Genomic DNA, 15,054 nt, shown 5'->3' on the forward strand with positions numbered 1-15,054 from the left:
ACCTCAGGTACCCTACTCGATTCTCACCCTCTGATCGACACGCTCTACAGAAAACCTAACTCTCCGTGCGAGGAACCAAGAACCAATATGTTTCCCTAACGACAAAAGTCCAGAGATCCCAACTTCCTTGAAAGAAAGACCGCTCCCAGCGTAGAAAGGAGAAGCTCGACGAGAGCAACGGGAATCAGGAGGGAAAATAACGAAGAGGGAGGGTTTTACACGTGTATCGGTTTCTCGTGGACAAGGTACGTTCGCTTGGTTGCACGAAGGTTGTAGGTCGGCGGGCTCGGAATAGCTGAATAAAGAGCCGAAGGGCTGGCGAGGGTCGCCTGGAGAGCGAAAGAGAAAGTTGTTGGTAGAAGGCAGCCTCCCATCCCTCTCACGGCCACAAATTCGATAAAGTTTTGAGCTTGCCTCTCGTCTTGCACGAAACACCAGACGAAAGGCGAGGCGTGACGCACGACAAGGAGTCGAATCGCGGTTCCTCCACTTCCGTCATCGAAAGAAAGATCGCGTTGGGAAGAGAAACGTTGCAGGTTCGAGCTAACCTCGCAATGGAGAAGTAGCGTTATTTTTTAATATAATATTTCTATGTATGTACTGAATTTCTCCGTAGTCTCGTCGAGTTTTCTTTGAACAAAAATTCTCCAGCTCCGGCTGCTAACCGTCTCGGAATCCTAGATAGCTTATAACCCCCAGGCTAGAACCGGTTAAACGTTTACTTCGGACTTCCAGCGTTTCTGGCGTACGGGTACTTAATGCAACATCTTCCGCGAAGTTTGCAGCGAAAATGATTCTGCACCGTACCTGGCTGAGATGCGTCACATGGCTGGAAGCGTAGTAACTCGCCCTGGAACCGCACGGCCTCGCATAGAGTGGCTCCAGGTCCGCAATGGTCGCGTAACTTCCGGAATTCGCGCTTCCGGGTCGTGGGTCGACCCTAACCAGAACAGAACTTCTGGCCAGGCCGCCGGTGTCTGCCGCTGAATAGCTGCAGCAGGGCAGCGTTTTCCTGAAAGGACAGACGTCTCTGTAGCCATCTAATGATTATGCACGGGGGTTAATTATTTCGGTAATGGACGACACGCAGCCAGCATCGTCCTAAAGCACGAGTAATAACCGTGGCACGTAGCTGCGCGATGCCACGGGCGGTTCGTCTGTCTTCTCCGTTCCCAGGGCGTGTTTTCTTAGCAGCTCGTAGGACACGGCGGAGAATTTACCGAGGAGACAGTGGACTTCGAGGTGATTACATTTCGAGGACAATGGGACAGGCTTGACCTCCCTGTATCCACGCTGCAGGGAGGGTAACTCGATTTCAGAACTGGGATTTTATTTTTATCGTTACTTTAGGGGTCGATCTTGGTGAAAAGAAATTTTGTATTGGAGAGAGTCGTTGGTCATATGTCGAATTTTATTTATATTTTTTCATTTAATGATTCAGTTGACACGTATAAAGATGGTTGCTCAATAAATACCTATTTGTTGCACTTACTTTCAAATAGTTTCATTCGATGTGCTGGTTCTCATGTGCACGACGTATAAATGTATAAATGATGTTGCTGACATAACACTTGATTTAAGGTTTGCCTTTTTATTTCAGAAACTCGTTCATTTCTAATATTGTACTTTTTCCCTTAGAATGAAATCATCTATTATCGAGAATCTCCATTCATATTTGTATTTTTTTGTTTTTACAAATAATTCCACCGATCGTTTCAACCTCTCGGGACGGATAAATGGCGGGTCCTAATGGTTACATTGAAATGTATATATTATACATACGTCATTCGCGAGCATAATACGTGGAGGTCTACGCGAGAATTCTCCGTATTTCGCACAAGAATTACATTTATCCGCGACGTCGCGAGTAATGATTCTACCGGGTCGCGGCATTATGCGCACTTAATAAAAACTGGCGAATGCACTCTCCCGTGTAATAAAAACGTACGGGTAGGGCGGCGGGGAGGGAGGGACTGGCCGTGATCATATTTCAGTAACTACTCCAAACTGCGGTCCTCGGCCGTATAATTCTCAATGAGAAATTATCTTCTATAAGGTAGTCCTCGACTTTTTCGTATCCCAACGAAATTTACATTTCCTTTGGAGACAGTTGGTAATGCGTCCAGGATTACCCAACCCTTCCCGTTCTTACCAGCGACGACGGTGAAAGTCTGACGGGACCCTTTGAAAGTATCTCGCGAGCGGGTTTAAACTTGCTCCGCCGAAAATCAAGTATGCTCCATGAGTAGATTGTCGAAGCCTCGCTAGACTTCAAGCATAACTCTTTCGTTATCGATCAGACCTAGACAAATTTATTCAACAATTTTAACGGTCGTTGAATTTGATCTCAGTGAGTAACTATTAAGAAAGTGTCATTCTCGGCGGCAGAGTAATCTAAAACCCTCAACCCTCCATAAAAATTCTAACGACAAATTTCTACGATAAAAAGAAATAAAAATGCATTCAAACCGAATAAGACGTTAAAAGCATATTTCGAAACTATCGAAATCGAAGGTCTGAAATACGAGTCTTCAACCCCTGTGCTCCACCTGTGATCATGCTTATCAATTTCCGTGGCAGACGACCCGAAGCGCCCATAGATCCGAAAATTCTCCCTTTTCTTTCTCGGACTGGCATACCGGAAAGTTACCGAATACGGTATCCCGTTTGATCGATTCCGTCGAAGGTCTTCGCAGCGCGTGAAATTACCGTTTAGCCCGCGGGGAAAAATTTTCAAAGAGGGTTCCGCTCCCTTTGCAGCGCGATATTAGAGAGGAGGGCCTGAAAGGCGGCGAGATAGGAGCCGGGAAAGCCGAGAAACGGCGTCGTAGATACCGGGAAAACTGAAATACTGCGCGAGAATCCGCCGAGAAATGGCGGTACCGATATTTCCCTGAGTTTATTGGCCGTTTCGCGCATTACATGTAAATCCGCCCCGGCGCGATTCGGCGGAAAGTCTGAACGAATAGCGGAATGCGTCGCGTCGGCGATTTCAAACGTTCCTGGGGGTGTTACGTGGATTTTTGCATCACCGGGTTCGCGACTGTATTTCACAGTATGCACTGGAAGATTGTGTTTGTCTGGTTTCGTTCGGTTTATTTCGAACATATTCGCACGTTTGTGGAGGGGAATCGTTGGGAGAGCCACGCCTACTCGATATAGCGACGGGAATTCTCTTACGTCTCGGTCTTATATCGAAGGTACGATTTATTGAATATATCTGCGCGCGAATGACGTTAATTGATCGATGAGATGCTTTCGATTAGAACGAGTACCAACACGACCCTATTCGGACGATTTTTTATTTTCGGTTAAAATAAATAAGTCAGTCACGTGACAATCCAAATGCTCCGATGGTGGTCGTGTTTCTATTCGTTTTAATCGCGAGAACCCTACGAATCCATTCGTAACATTTTCATTAAGATGTCGTGAAATAAACACAAATTTCCACAAATATTCGCTTCAAAACAGAAAGGTGAAATCCAAGCAACAAATTATCAATAATAGTGGACGCTAGCCACGGTATGTTCCGTTCAAGCCACGCAGAGAATGCAAGTCAGAGAAACATCCTTATCGCTGTTCACGAACGGAGCATTCGGCCGCAGAGAGCATCGTGTTCCCGTCGAACCCCCAAAATCGTCCTTTGTGCGTCGAGATCGACGCGGCGACGGGTATGGAGGGTGCAAGGATGTGCGCTGTGTTTACTCGAGCGAGCGGATGTAAAATCTGCAGTCTCGCCCCCGGGGGAAACGAACAAGGGGCAGAGAAGGATCCAGGAGCCTCGTTTTCCCGCGCGTTATCAGCCTGGAGAGTCTCAAAAGAGCTAATATATCCCTCGAGAGACAATTGGCCCGTGCCGAGACTTCGCCGATGTAAAAGAGACAGAGAGGGAGAGATACAGAGGACGCGAGAGCGAGACTGGGAAGGAAGGGAAGCTACTTGTACCCAAGCCATGTCCATGCCATAAAGATTCCTTACCATGGAAGCGGCGAGCGTATTAAAACGCGAGATTATTGGGGTACCAGCTATTCCTGCAATGTGACCAGTGGTTTTAAAAAATAACGGAAGTTCAATTACGAAAGGCGATGGTGCAGATCTGATCGTGGTAACGAGAGGGTAAATGAAACCCTTTTTGGTCTTGTGTTGGTATGAAACGATAGAGGGTTGAATCAGGTATGTTGCTCTTGTAAATTATTTTTTTATTCTGGTTTTATTGACGGTGTGGTGAATGAGTATGCAAATTATTCTGTGTCAATGATTACTGAATGTGTCTAATTTATTATTCATGAATAATTAAATATCTTTTTCATTTTTATAATTCTATTTTCAAGGATATTGTTTACTTCTTTTAGTATCAAGGTCCTGAGTAATTACACATCCCGATACGAATGCACGATTATAAAGGCGCAACAGCCAGAAATGAAAAAGATGGAAATTGATACCAGCGATAATTTTCTGCTTCGAGTGGTTTAATTTCGCCCGTCGTGGGGTAATTCAAGTATAATTTGAAGCTTTGCGGGTCGTAGGTCTGGAGATCTAATTTTTACAATTCCATCGCGCTGAAATTAATCCCATTGATATCGTGTAATCGCGCAAGAACGCATTCGGCTCGTCACTACCAGAAATAACTACCGTTTCGCCGAATGCGTAATTAATGTACACACAGAACCGAGAGATTCTCCACTGTACTTGTCGTTAAGTAGATTCCTCGTACGCTCGAGCTTTAATACGACCATTGCGACGAGCGTCTCTTAATTAGAGTTAGACTTAATAAGGGTTTTAATCGAATACCTTGCTCCTGGGTATAATATCTCGCGGGATGCTTCCGTTAATAGCACTTGTTTCTTGTCAAATTTATAGCCGTACACTGTTGGTTAAATGTATTCTATGTTCTTATACTAATTGTAAACTTCTCGGGTTAGAAAGCTTTACTTTAGAAACAGAATTGCTGAAAATCATTAAAATAATGCGAATTTTTACTTCTATCTACGTTGATTGTTTCTATTCGTATGTAAAAAGATTAACGTTATTTTATATTTTATTCACAAAAAAATAGTTTACAATTAAATTTAAAAATACCAGAAAAGTTGCTGCTTTTTCGAGCCAATTTATTAAACAAGATTCGTTAATAAATTGTAAACGATGAACTTACAATGTAAACAAAATTAATTTGCCGAAATTCGACTGTATTTAATTTTTCGTCGCCAGAGAGCAGCGCTTAATCACTAAGCTCGTAATTATAGCGGCGGTGAGGGACGAGGAATAAAAATTGAGAATATAAACTGGATGATACGGATCTCCGAGGATTTGAATTACATCCTTTCCGCGCAAATCGCGCATAAAATCGCGAGTAGAGGAAGTCTCGGAAGAATTAATATATTCAAAGGAAGTATGACAAGTCTGCATAAAGTGGAGGAAAGCTAGACCAAAGGAAAGACGAAGAAGGGCTGGAGAGAGTAAAAGTTTCCTCCTCCTCGAAACTTTGTCTTGGGATCTTCTTTTACCAGAATTTCTTCGGGCAAGGTATCCTTGAGCAGACATACTTCATAATGTATGCACCATAAAATGGATTATAAAAGCTCGATGAAGAAACTATTCTCCCCTAACGCGCGAATGGTGTCCCTCGGTGTCCTGCCTACGTTAAGGAAATATTAAAACATAATCCCCGCTATATTTCTCGGCACGAGTATATGTCTGACCTCCTTGCCACTTTTTGGAACCGCAGGAAGCTAGTTTGCCAAGCCGGAGCGAGCTTTGTACTTTATGGGTGGTAAGAGGGCGACACAAAAAATTGTGATCTGCTCGGTTCATATCCTTGAATATACAATTCAACCAAGAAGAGTCTTATAAATCTTACTAAAATTATCAAGCTTATCATAAACATGCAACAGACCCAAAGCGATTTGTTTTTAGGCAGAGTAACCCGTCTGGTCGGTCACTCGTAAAAGTCGCACAGCTGACGGGTTTTCACGTATCGTCAGGCGCGTTCTCATTTCCCGCGAGCCAGTCGGAGCGAAAAGCAGTCGCGAATTCCCCGGGTGGATTCGTAAACTCGGAGGCTCGCCGGACCCCGGTTCACCGAAGGGAAGAGACAAAAAGGTCGGCGGGAAGATCTCTGCCACCCCCGCGGGGTATTCGTTGGGGGGTGGATAAGCTGGATAGGAACTCGTCCGCATGAAATATCCTTTCAATAAGCCCTGGTGATCCGTCGGTCGCTTGGCACGGCAGCCGACATTTTATTGCAGGGCTACGCGCCTCCGTTGAAGAGGACTCCTCCGGGAGAGGACGTAAGAAGGAGATCCGGAGGAAGGGAAACCGCTATCCTCAGCCTCTGTTCCACCCCTTCACGACCTGGCTCTTCCCTCGATGGGAGCAGAGAACACTTGTCTTCTTCCGAGGCAGGCTAACTTTAACTCGAGGAACGCTTCCTCTATTTGTACCGATAAAGCACAATGATTGCCAAGCCCGTTGATCGATTCTTACCTCGCCGTCGCGTGATCTTTCATTTCATTTTATAGGAAGGGAATTATTTCGTTCGGAGTCATTCTGGAAATTAATTAATTGCGTAATTATACTTACTGCGATTCTTGAATGCGTGCCTTGCTGTTGCGAATGTACAGAGCGCTCGCCACGCTACCGACGACCAATATTAAGGCGCATGCACACGTCGCGGCGACATAAAGAGCCCCCGCACCGTTTACTAGAGGTCCTGGCTCCAAACGAACAGAATCATTCCTTGGAGGCGCTTCCACTCCTAGAACACAAAAATTTCAACGATTTTTGTTGCATTGAAATTCATCTCAATCTATAAAGCGATGGTTGTAGCTTTCATTTGTTGATTGTACTTCTAAGAAAGAGAAAGACATTAAACACATGCACAAACATTGATTCAGAAAGAGTCTCTTCTTCGATTAAATCGAATTTGCTTCCGGAATGAAAATAAAGGAAAATCAAACACCATTGCTAGAGAATGAAATACTCGTAAAAATAAAACGATTTTCCCACGGTTTCCTAGCAATTTCTATTACAAATCTCGAACTTTCCATCGCTAGTACCCTAAATTGCAATTTAAAATCTATCGGAAATGATCGCCGGCGAAAATCAGGCACGCAATGACCGTAATTTGTTAATTGACCACGAACGCTTCCATCGGCGGGAATCGCTCGATGAGATTTCAATACTCTTCGCGTATCATCAAAAATGTATTCCCGCGATATTTACAGTATCGCCGGTTGCGAATATGCCCGCCAAAGTTCCACGGCACGGACAAAGGTAATGCGCCGTTCGCAGGTGTTTCGTTAAAATTCTGGTACTGGAGCGCGACTCTGACAGCGTAATAACAGAGAAATGCGACGATTAACATAGATTCGTGCGCGATTTAATGAGCGGACTTCTGCGCCGCCGTGAAATAATTGCATTACATCCACAAAGCGTGTTTCAGCCGCATTACGCGATCGACAATCCATTTTGTCGATTGAATCGTTTCCCGCCCGGTGCGCGCATGAGAGCCCATTTTCATCCGTGAACCGTCGACACGTTGATGGGTCGGTCGTTTATGGGAACCAGAGACGCGACAATCGTACGAGTCGATACGTCGAGTTGCGTCGACGCTTTTTGCCACGTCGTCGATTTCATCAATTTCTTCCGTGGTGAAATTTCGATACTCGTGGTCTGTTTTCATGAATTTTTATTTCTAGACATACTGCGGGGACGTAATAATTCTTTAAATAATGCCATGTGTGTCTGTTAAATATTATTCAAAATTGAGTATGTGGTAGAATTAATTATTCTTAGTGTCGAATGAAAATTGCGCGAGTACCTAAATACAGTCAGTACCTAAGTACAGTCGCATTGTATATTAAACGGAGCGCTATCATCGTTTTCTTCTCCCCATCACTCCGAGCGATCACCGTTGCAGTCATCCTTTGACGACCTATCGTATCATCATAAACAGCAGAATAAATGGTGATCGCATGTGTCGCGACGCTATCGAGTCAGCGACATCGACGAACCTTCCGAGGGCGCAGGGAGATGGAAAGTAAGGGACGGGAGAACCAAAGGAAGGAAATTCCTTTGAATCAGACCTCCTGGCCTGCTCGGTCCACCGCGAACGACGAATCTTCTACAATGCGCAGCCACCGGTGCAAGCTATATAGTCACATTTCTTTTCACGTTCGTTTGCGCTTTCCGCCGTAGATAACTCTTTGCCGCATTCCACCTTTATGCCCCGCCGGAATCCCGCGTGCTAAACAAAAGTGGAATTTTTGCACCTCCCTTGCAGCCCGCTCCCGACGACGTCATGCAAATTTTCTCACGAACCGCGGGTCGAAATCGCATTCCCGCCTCGTCTTCTTCGAAACGCGTTATTCTCGGGTTTTTTTTTCCCCAGAGGATTGTATTGGAAATTGAAATCCCTTCGCGGTCCGTCGACTCGTTCTCTTCTTCCTTTGAACCGGTGCCCTCCATTTCGCTGGCCATTCTCTTGCGAGTCTAACTTCGGGGGTGGGGAACTCCCGCCTTTGAAATTGCAGCTCGAATCTTTTGAGACATTTTGGTTTGACGAGGTTGAAGTTTGCAACCGTTGGATATCGGTAACGGACTAGTGTTGCTGGCAGATACGGGCTGCAGTTCGATTGCTTCCAAGCTGCGAACTTCTTATTTCGTCGAATTAAGCGCAGCTCGAATTTGTAGGTGGCGAAATGAGATATTAGAGATTCGCGAAGTTGCGAACGTGTTTGTCGAGCACGAGGCGTACCATAAAATTTCTTCCCCTTTCCAAGGAAAATAACAAAACTGTTCTTCAGTAGACGATACAAATACTTCCTCCTTGGAAGAGCTAAATAATGCAAATGGAAAAAATGCATCTCTAGACGTACCAGAACTATTTTCAGAGGAAGATGCATCTTCTGATTAACACTTGCTTTTAGATATCCACCCCACGATAGAGATACTACCCTATTATACATATGCCTAATAATAATGTTTATTTCATAGTTCCTGGAGATTTGCTATACCCATTTCGCCAATTTTTGATATTGTATCTCAACAAAGGAAATTTATATATCAAGGTCAATGCTTTTACTGCGAAATTAAGCTTCGTTTTGAATTAAAATGTGTATTTAAATCTTGCCGAAGAAAATCAGACAACCGCGTGTGGCTCTCTCAAGAAAGACCCTCTGCTGTAACGAATTTTTTCTCGCGTTGTTCCCCCCCCCCCCCCCCGATTTCCAGGCGAAGGAGCAGGACCGGCAGGACTCCGTTTGTTGCCAGAATAAATAACGCGAACCAGACGGATGAGGTTTGGAACCGACGAGAACGTTCGCGAAACACTCGGACCAGGAAGCATTCGCTGGAGCGCGATGAGATGCGCACCGGGAACACCGTGGTAGAGAAAAAGTTAAATAAATCGTGCGGGCTGCCCCACCGGCGCTGCTTTCAACTTCTTAGTGGAATCTTTGCTTCTTTATTCGCCGGGAGACGACATCTTTTTAAAATGTTTCTCTCTTACACGGTGCACGATGCTCGACGAGGCGGACAAACTTTTTAAGTAAGTTTGGTTTTCATTCTTTCCGGCGCGCAACTTTACTTCGGGGGCTGCTTTGACGGATGGCGTTAAGCTCCGTTGTTCCATTTTTTCCTAGCGTCGACGAGGTGATTGAATCGCTCGCGTGTTCACTTATTCTTCGATCCTTCGTTTATTTATTCAACGCCTAGAACGAGTATCGTCGACGATCCACTTAAGAAGTCGCGGCATCGTAAAAGTTTCCTTCGAATCGTAGCACAGGTACCTAATTATGAAATTATGTCGTTCCGGATTCTCCGTCCTTCCTTTTCAGAATGACGGGGGAAGGATTAATGTTTGGAACTGAGCAAAATTTTCTTTCGAACACGTGTTCATTTTATTCCTAAAACATTTGGCAACACAAACAAAAAATGCAGAATACAAAAAATCGTAAAATTAGTACAAAATTCATTTCACTTCCTGCTCCGTCTCCGTCTTGCGTTATTACAGCACACCCCTCGATTCCCTAGTGAGAATCTTTCTCACCCATATGCGGGTGCCTCGGTGGTCAACCGATCGAACCCATTGATTTCAATTTCTAACCTAGGAACCTAAACGTCCACGGTCCCGTCGCTACCAATAGATACGTAAGGCGTTAATCAAGTTTTCCTCCTCCGCGCTTTACATTCAACAAACCACGAATCGGCCCTGCACAAAGCTGAATCACGGTAACCGATGCTCGAGCGCCCTGTAATGAAACCGCGGTGCTTGATTTTTAATTATAAACGCCCGGAGGAAGGTTAACGGGTGGCGGGACAAAGGAATCAATTTGCTCGCGTTAGTCGAGCACGGACGGAGGATCGATTAAACTTCGTCGACGCACCGGGACGGGGAACTTGTGAGTTTAAGAACAAACCAGCGGTGCCGAGAAGCCACGTTGAAGGCCAAAGAGGGGGGTGTATCTCAGTTAAATCCCGACAGGCGATGCTATCCGACGCTATCAAACAAACCTTAACCGAGATTTACGGAGGTCCAGAATTAAGTCCCCGTGGGATTAATGGAATGACCCTCCGCCCGAACCGCGCGATGCCGGTCGCGGAAGGAAAGGTGCGTCTTTCCGCTCGAAACGAATTTCATCCTGAAATACGGACAAATTGTCGCGTTTCCAATTATGTCAATTTATTGCGGTAATTCGTGACCGGTGGAAGTCCGTAATTTAAATTACGAATAATCTGAAGCAGACATATTATCGGAGGTTAACAGTACCGTCAACTTAAAATATTAAAATAAATGCCTTGCAAGCTGTTTGCGAGGGTTAGAAATATTTCCTCGCCGTTGCATCTAATACCAGAAAGAAAGAAGTAAAAATTCGATGTTCATCCTCGGCAATACAGTGACCCAGAACGCTCTTCTCCGCGTTTCCACCGATTTCCCAAAGAAACGAGCGAACAATGCCCGCATTGAAATCGTTCACGGCGCTAATATCCCCTTTCATGCGCCACTTTTCCTCCAATATTTGCCCCTGGACCGCCCTTGGACCATCGAACATTCTTAACCCGGTACCGCGTACAGGAGGAGAAATACGAGCACTCGAGGAGCCGACGCGGGATTCGTTTATTTTCGAACGGTCTCTCCGGATTTCGGATTTCTGCAGGACCTCTCGAGCCCTGAAGAATCCGTACCATTCGTCCACCAGGGGGGACGAGGTTCTACAGCGGGTCAAGAATAAAGCAAATCCCGCCGAAAAAGGGACTCCGTACACGCGCAAGTACTCCTCGTCTTCCCTCGGAGACGATTACTTATTTTCATCCCCTTTCAACCCCCCTCCTACTTTCAGCTCTCTCATCTTCTACTCCACTTTTCCACGGCGGTCGATCCTCTTGATCTCGGCCGGCGAGATCTTTTCCTCCTCTTCTCTTTCATTAAATACACCGACTCCCGACGAGATTCAATTTTATTCGTCGGATTGCTTTTCGTTGTAACGTCGACTGCGCCGGTAACTGGATCCGGATCAGCGTCTGTCAACTTCGTGCTTCTTACTGTTTCTTGTCCCCAGACCTCCTCGCAGACCCGTGTTCCCCTCCAGGGGTCCGTTTTCACGTGACGACGAGTCGAAACTTTGAGTTGGAAACTTTAACGTTGCACACACCCTTTATATCACGCAGCTTTAGTTCATGGACCACCCTGTATCTATCCGTTCAACATATTTACTCGCCACGACTCAAAGAAATAAACGAAAAGTGTATCGACGCTATTATTAAATGCAACAGCGCGGCGAGTATGTTATCGAATCGATCCCATCGTTTCGCCATTTTCCATCCACAGGTGATTAATAAATCCGCTCGACAGAAATTGCCGTCGAAAAGCGCATCACTCGTTCCGTGTATGTAATTGAACGAAATTTGTCGGCCGATCGTTATAACCGAACTTCGATCACTCGATTTTCACAGCGAGGCCGAAGCATAATGGTGGCGAAACGCATAGGCGAGACGCTTGTTTCGGAAATTATGCACCGTTGTTGTTGCCGATCGCGGCTCGGCATAAAGGGTCATAAATCGCGTATAGAAACGCGCTCGGAAGGGACCGCGGGCCGAATTGCAAGCTTCGGCTGTGTTTTAATCGCGAACGCGTCGAAATAGCGACGCCTGTAACGAAGGCATTCACCGGCCGTGGACGAACGTGCTAATTAAATTCGCGATTACATAAAACGAGTAATTATCGAGGGTCGGATGTTGGCGTTGTAACGTTTGCGTGCGTACGCGTCGATTTTAGTCGCGCAGCTGCACCGGTTTCAAGTGACGTGTCGGTAAGGGTGTATTGTAAGGTGTGGGGATTATTACAGTTTTTTTATACGATTTTGTTACAGTTATACAGAATATTGTTTATTGAATTCTTCAATCTCTGCTATATCAAATAATAATATTCCACTTTGCATTGTTATCAATAAACTCCACTGTAATTGTATTTTGTAATTGGGGTTGAAGAAACCTTTTCGCTCACCTTTGAAGCAAATTTTATTTCTCTTGAAAACCAAAATTGTGTCGTTGTATCTGGTCCCAGGTGGAGCAGTGACGTTCAACCTCAAAGCCAGAGGAATCTCGGCGCTCACGAGACCCGAGCACGGCAGCCTGATCCTGAATACTTGTAACGTGACTGGCACTTCTCCTCGGGCTGACACATTCACTCTGGGAGGAAGCAGGGCCATCATCTCCGAGGCGCCGCCTGGGACACCCACCACGTCGTAATCCAGCTCCATCGAGTAGGGTAACTGGAAACAAATGAGAGAAGAAAAAATAAATCCTAAATCCTAAAAATAAATATCGCGGTCAACACATATTTATTATACATAAAGATACTTCTAAATATTGCAGTACGATCATTGTCTCAAAGCTCGAAACATCGAATATCGAATTTGCACGAGTTTCAGTCGATCCACCGCGAAAGAAATTGTTTCTTCGATGTGCTCCTTCTCTTACTCGCATTAAGCAAGATATTCACGTGACCGGGCTGATAACGGACATGCAACGAAAATACTCTGAAAATGGTAACCCTCCGGCATACCGACACGGAAACTTATACTTGGCCGTTTAGGAGCAGAATACGATTATAGACATGCGATATTTTCCGTTGAATCTTCAAACATCTTCTGTATTTTATACTTTGCTGGAATTCCCGCGTGTTGCTTTACTTCTACACCTTCCGGCGGTTATCTTAATGCATACAGAAATTAATTCCATGAAATTTATCTTAAACAGTTTGCCCTGTTGAGATTTTCCTAGAAAAGTGGAATTTGCCTCCAATCGCGAATAGCGTCAAAGTTTGCATTCTCCTATCAATCCCCTAACGTCCAACTATGCGTCATTCCATCGGAAATGCGTCTCGCGATTCTAACCGGAACCCTGGCGCGACGCCAAGATCGCGTAACGTTTAGTTTCCTTCAGCCGTCGCTGATACAAGCAATTCCACTATCAGGAGGCGGTGGATTTCACAAACAGAGGTACTCACCCTTCCTCCCCCTGGCCGCTGTGTAACCTTCCCCGTGAAGAGGGGGATGGTCGACGGCCAACGAGTAGTGTGTTTAGGCACGCCACAAGTTTTACGAGGTGGCATAAATAATGTGGTTAGTGCTTCGTGACGCAATGTCAACGGAGGCGATTCCCACCCTCTGAGACCCCGCGGGAGCCACCGGTAATCGTCGTAATCGTCGCGTCGGGGGGTCGAGATGGCGTGACACCTGCCTATCGCGCTCGTTTCGTTGAAATTTTGTCGATTCTTTTTTCTACCTGAGCCTTTTTTCCACTGCTTGAATTAAAACATCGTTGCACATGATACACCTGGACGGTTCGGTCGAATTCAGGCGAATGGACGAGTATTAGGGTACTTGATGTAGGTGAATTTTTGACAGAATGGATTTAGACATTTAGAAATTATTTTTATAGCGGGGGTGGGTACAATTATTTTTATAGCTTTAATTGTGTTTCGTTCAGTTCGAATAAACCTGTAAAGTGGTATTTCAATTTGTTAATGTTACAAATAAATGCAACCATGAAATTCGTTTAAAAATCTATCGTTCTCTTATTTAAACCAATAAAACTTGAACGGTCTTAATAAATATTTAGACATATTTTAACCAAGTAATAATAATTAAAAGATAATGGGTGAATAAAAACACTTTATTAAAAGATTGCCAACAAAATATCGAAGCAACCAAAGATTGAAAGATGTCAGGTGTAATTACGAAACTTTCGACTTTTAATTGCGGCCTGAACGTCCATTAAGTCGATGACAAGTTCAAACGTCAATGTCTTGTTCCGTGCAGTATCATTTCAATGGTTTCCCGTCGCCCTCCCGTTTATAATTATTCCGAGGGTAGCGATGACACGACGTCAATCCATTCCCTTTACATCCTTGTTAAGGGGTGGCAACTTGTTTCCAGCACCCCATTCGAGCCAGCAATTGACTGAAGTACTTTGAAAAGGGATTCCGTTTCGAAAACGACGCGCCTAATTCCGTGAAAATTCTGTTTGTTAAGATCTAAGAGATTGTTTTGTACAAACAATGTGACAAGGATAATTACTTTAGAATAATTTTATTTTTTTTTAATACTTTGATTGAAACTCGGAATCAAATTTTGTTTGTTAAAACCCAAAATTTAATGATTACTTTACCAAACATTTCACGTTGACATAGGAAATGACTTTAGTATGACTTTACTTGGTATGAAAATTGGATTCGAATTTTCACTGAACACAGAAATATAAACGATTCCCTTTGCGATAAAAGAAAGAACTCGACAGGCCAATCGAACGATAACGTAATCGGCAAAATTTCGAGTGTTAAATCTTTGTTTATTATTCCTATCTGGCACTTGAGACCATCCCGAGAAATTAAACCTAATTCTGATAAACGCGCGAGTTCCGTCGAGGGCGAATGCACCCCTCTGTAATTGAGGAAAGGCATCTTTACATAATCGCCGGAAGCTTCTCTTGTCCTCGTAATATGCATTAATTAGAGAGTAATTAGCGTTTACAGCCACGAGATTACTTAGTTGT

The 15,054-nt window shown here is 44.6% G+C and overlaps 1 protein-coding gene across 1 annotated transcript in view; it reads right to left on the reverse strand.

Annotated features, from left to right (window-relative positions):
• LOC128876400 (tyrosine-protein kinase Drl-like) overlaps positions 1-15,054 on the reverse strand; it is a 71,033-nt gene that overhangs the window by 7,315 nt on the left and 48,664 nt on the right. The window contains exons 3-5 of the mRNA XM_054122732.1: positions 12,503-12,770; positions 6,580-6,754; positions 808-1,012 (exon numbers count right to left, since the gene is read on the reverse strand). Of these exons, the coding sequence (XP_053978707.1) occupies positions 808-1,012; positions 6,580-6,754; positions 12,503-12,770 (648 nt within the window). The remainder of the gene's footprint in view (positions 1-807; positions 1,013-6,579; positions 6,755-12,502; positions 12,771-15,054) is intronic.

This window comes from Hylaeus volcanicus, chromosome 5, assembly GCF_026283585.1.
Source record: "Hylaeus volcanicus isolate JK05 chromosome 5, UHH_iyHylVolc1.0_haploid, whole genome shotgun sequence".
Lineage (NCBI taxonomy): Eukaryota > Metazoa > Arthropoda > Insecta > Hymenoptera > Colletidae > Hylaeus > Hylaeus volcanicus.